Below are 2,814 nucleotides of genomic sequence, written 5' to 3' on the forward strand. Positions count from 1 at the left end.
CGGTTCAGCTGCTGTGAGAGTGGTTACCCCAGAAAAGTACATGGATTTTCTCAAGACAGTTTTAGAGGTACTGCTTTTAATATTAAACAAAAGGTTATGATGGTGGCATACCTTAAGTTTAGTTTGAGTCTAGCCATATCCAAATCATGGAAGTTGCTGACCAGGGCTGTTAGTTTTTTTTATCAATATTGAGCTTTAAAATAGAGTTATTTTTTTAAGGATAAAATGACTGAGCGGCATTTAACATTTTATAAACTACATTTTTGATATAAATGCATCATAAATTCATAATGAAACAAAAAATATATTATGATTCTGAGGGAATTTCAACGAAGGTATAGCTGCTATCCATCATGTTCGATGTGAAAGCTAAAATCATAGTGAATGTTCTGCATTTATTTTTAGTTTTTTTTTAAACTATTTTTTTTTTTTTTACCATTTGTCTTTTATGATTTAGGTTTATATTAACATTTGCGTTTGCATAAGATCTTTAAATATGAGAGTTCCTTGCAGTTAAGTAGAGACTCAGAAGGCAAATAGAATCTTTATATCACAGCTATTGAAACCATAAAAAAAATGCCAATTTGTTGGGATTTTCTATTACTTACAATGCAGCCTCAGTCAAAATTTGTAGTATTTGTAGATGGTGAACATAAGACTAATTTCATGTTTGATAAAAAAAATGTTATGGTGCCTATCGCTTGCAGAATCGGCATGGCAAATCAAATGAAGCAGCTGCTAAGGATACAGAAAATACGCCTGAAGATTCATCTGGCAAGGGGTATGATTTTATTGCTTGTGAAAAAAAAACATTAGCTGATTTATTGTTTCTTGAAAGCTAAATCAGAGTCCTATCATCTATCCCTCTCTCCTTTGTAGGCTGGAGCGGAGGAAACCTAAAAGTTCGGATACCCAAGAGAAAGACTCAATTAAACAGTACAAGAGAAAGAAATTTGAGTCTACTAAAAATGATGAGTTCAGATTAGCCAAAAGAAGTAGGTACTCTAATGATAGAAATTCCAATGTAAGGTCAGAAGGAAGTAAAAAGGCAATAAAAGCCAGTACAAAAGTTTCACACAATTTTAAAAGGAATTTCAAAAGAAATTGATAGATGGTGGAGCTGCAATACACTCAAGGTGGTAAAGCAGTCCATTGAAGCTTGGCACATCTTTATGTTGTGTTGGTGTTGAAGTAGAAGAGGAAGTTGGTATTTGCTCTCTATTTCTGCCTAATATACCTGTGAGATAACAAGTAAAGAATTGTAAGCTGGATTCTTGAATTGCCTTTCCTGCAAAGCAAGCACTACAGAGGGATTTGGCAGTTTTTTTTGTCAAGCTTGATGCTCTAATAGGCTGATAAAATGAAAGGCTGCTTCCTGCATGCATATTTTTATGGGAGGAATTCAAGAGGGTGGTGAGAAAAGCTATTGCTGCACCATATTATATATTTTTTTGAAGAGGAAAAAGAAAATTATTTATTTATGAACATAAACCAAGATGTGGAGGGAATGACAAAACAGTTTGTTACAAGAAACTGCAAAGTTGCAGCACTATATGACTTAGCCCTGGCTTACTAATGATTGATGATATAGTTCATTCCTGATTTATCACCAATTATTTATAATCGTTATTCATGTTGAGACTTGTGGACATTGAGCATGCTCATAACAAACATGAATTGTGTGAAAACACGGTTTATTTTGATTATTATTTTTCCGTATGTTTGCAAAACAACCAATCAAGCTTGACTCCTTTTTATTGGCAGTGTTGGAGGTGCAATGGGTTTTTTCGTAGGTTTTTCACTTTTTACTAACTATTGAGTTTCACAACAATTACAAGGTTAGTTTATCAATATAGAGTAAAACAGACATGTAATACACCAAAGTTACCAAAGATGAGAAAGAGTAACTCATCTTTGTGAACAAAAAAAAGTCTTGGGGAAAATATCATTTAATAAAAATTCAAACAATAAGCGATGGTGCCCTCTTATTTGAATGTGATGTAATGATAAATAATAAGAATCTAAAGCACAATCAGGTTGACGTTGATCCTTGCGCTGTATGGTAGTTGTTTCTATAACATTAGGATGATATTGTTCCTTGCTCTGTATGGTAGTTGTTTATATAACATTAGCTCTTGAAATATTTAAGCAACACATTATTGTGTAAAATTCACGCTAGTCCTTTCAAATATTACACGTGATATATAGTAGAGCATATCCTTTATTTCTTAATTCTATTACTACTGTAAATAACCTTTTCCTTCTAAATCTTCCACTTCCTATAACAAAATCTCTTAATTACAAAAAAAAAAAAAAATACTCTACGTTAATCACAATAATTAATAGTTAATAAGGTATCTTGAAAATATGTAACAGTTGCCCAAATCATTTATGATATGCTGAAAATGTAACCCATCTCACTCCACTAACAATAAAGTAGCAAATAACAATTCACATCAAATAACACAATGGACTTCCCTATATAATCAAAAGTGACAATGTATGTGTTGGTTCATGGTTTAATTCTCCTTCCTCCATATTCATTCTTCACAATGTTCATATTCATATTGTTTTGACAATTATCATTCTGCAACTTCTTTTGCAAGCTTACGCGGTATTGTTTTATTGCATTTTATTTGTTTTATGCATCGATTGATATTACTTTCGATTGATTTTGGTTCTTATCAATCTAAGGCAAATTATCTAATCCATTATATTTTGTATCAGTAAGGACATGAGTTTTGTACCATGTACCTCTCCATCTTAATTTCTCACCTTCAATTCCAAATGAAAATTTTGTCCTTTTATTTACTA

The 2,814-nt window shown here is 32.0% G+C and overlaps 1 protein-coding gene across 1 annotated transcript in view; it reads left to right on the plus strand.

Annotated features, from left to right (window-relative positions):
• Positions 1-1,763, plus strand: part of LOC101489595 (uncharacterized) — an 11,634-nt gene extending 9,871 nt beyond the window's left edge. Inside the window, exons 15-17 of the mRNA XM_027330293.2 lie at positions 1-67; positions 708-781; positions 880-1,763. The exon at positions 1-67 is cut by the window's left edge and continues 36 nt beyond it. Of these exons, the coding sequence (XP_027186094.1) occupies positions 1-67; positions 708-781; positions 880-1,108 (370 nt within the window). The 3' untranslated portion in view covers positions 1,109-1,763. The remainder of the gene's footprint in view (positions 68-707; positions 782-879) is intronic.
• Positions 1,764-2,814: the final 1,051 nt, after the last annotated feature.

This window comes from Cicer arietinum, chromosome 4, assembly GCF_000331145.2.
Source record: "Cicer arietinum cultivar CDC Frontier isolate Library 1 chromosome 4, Cicar.CDCFrontier_v2.0, whole genome shotgun sequence".
NCBI lineage: Eukaryota > Viridiplantae > Streptophyta > Magnoliopsida > Fabales > Fabaceae > Cicer > Cicer arietinum.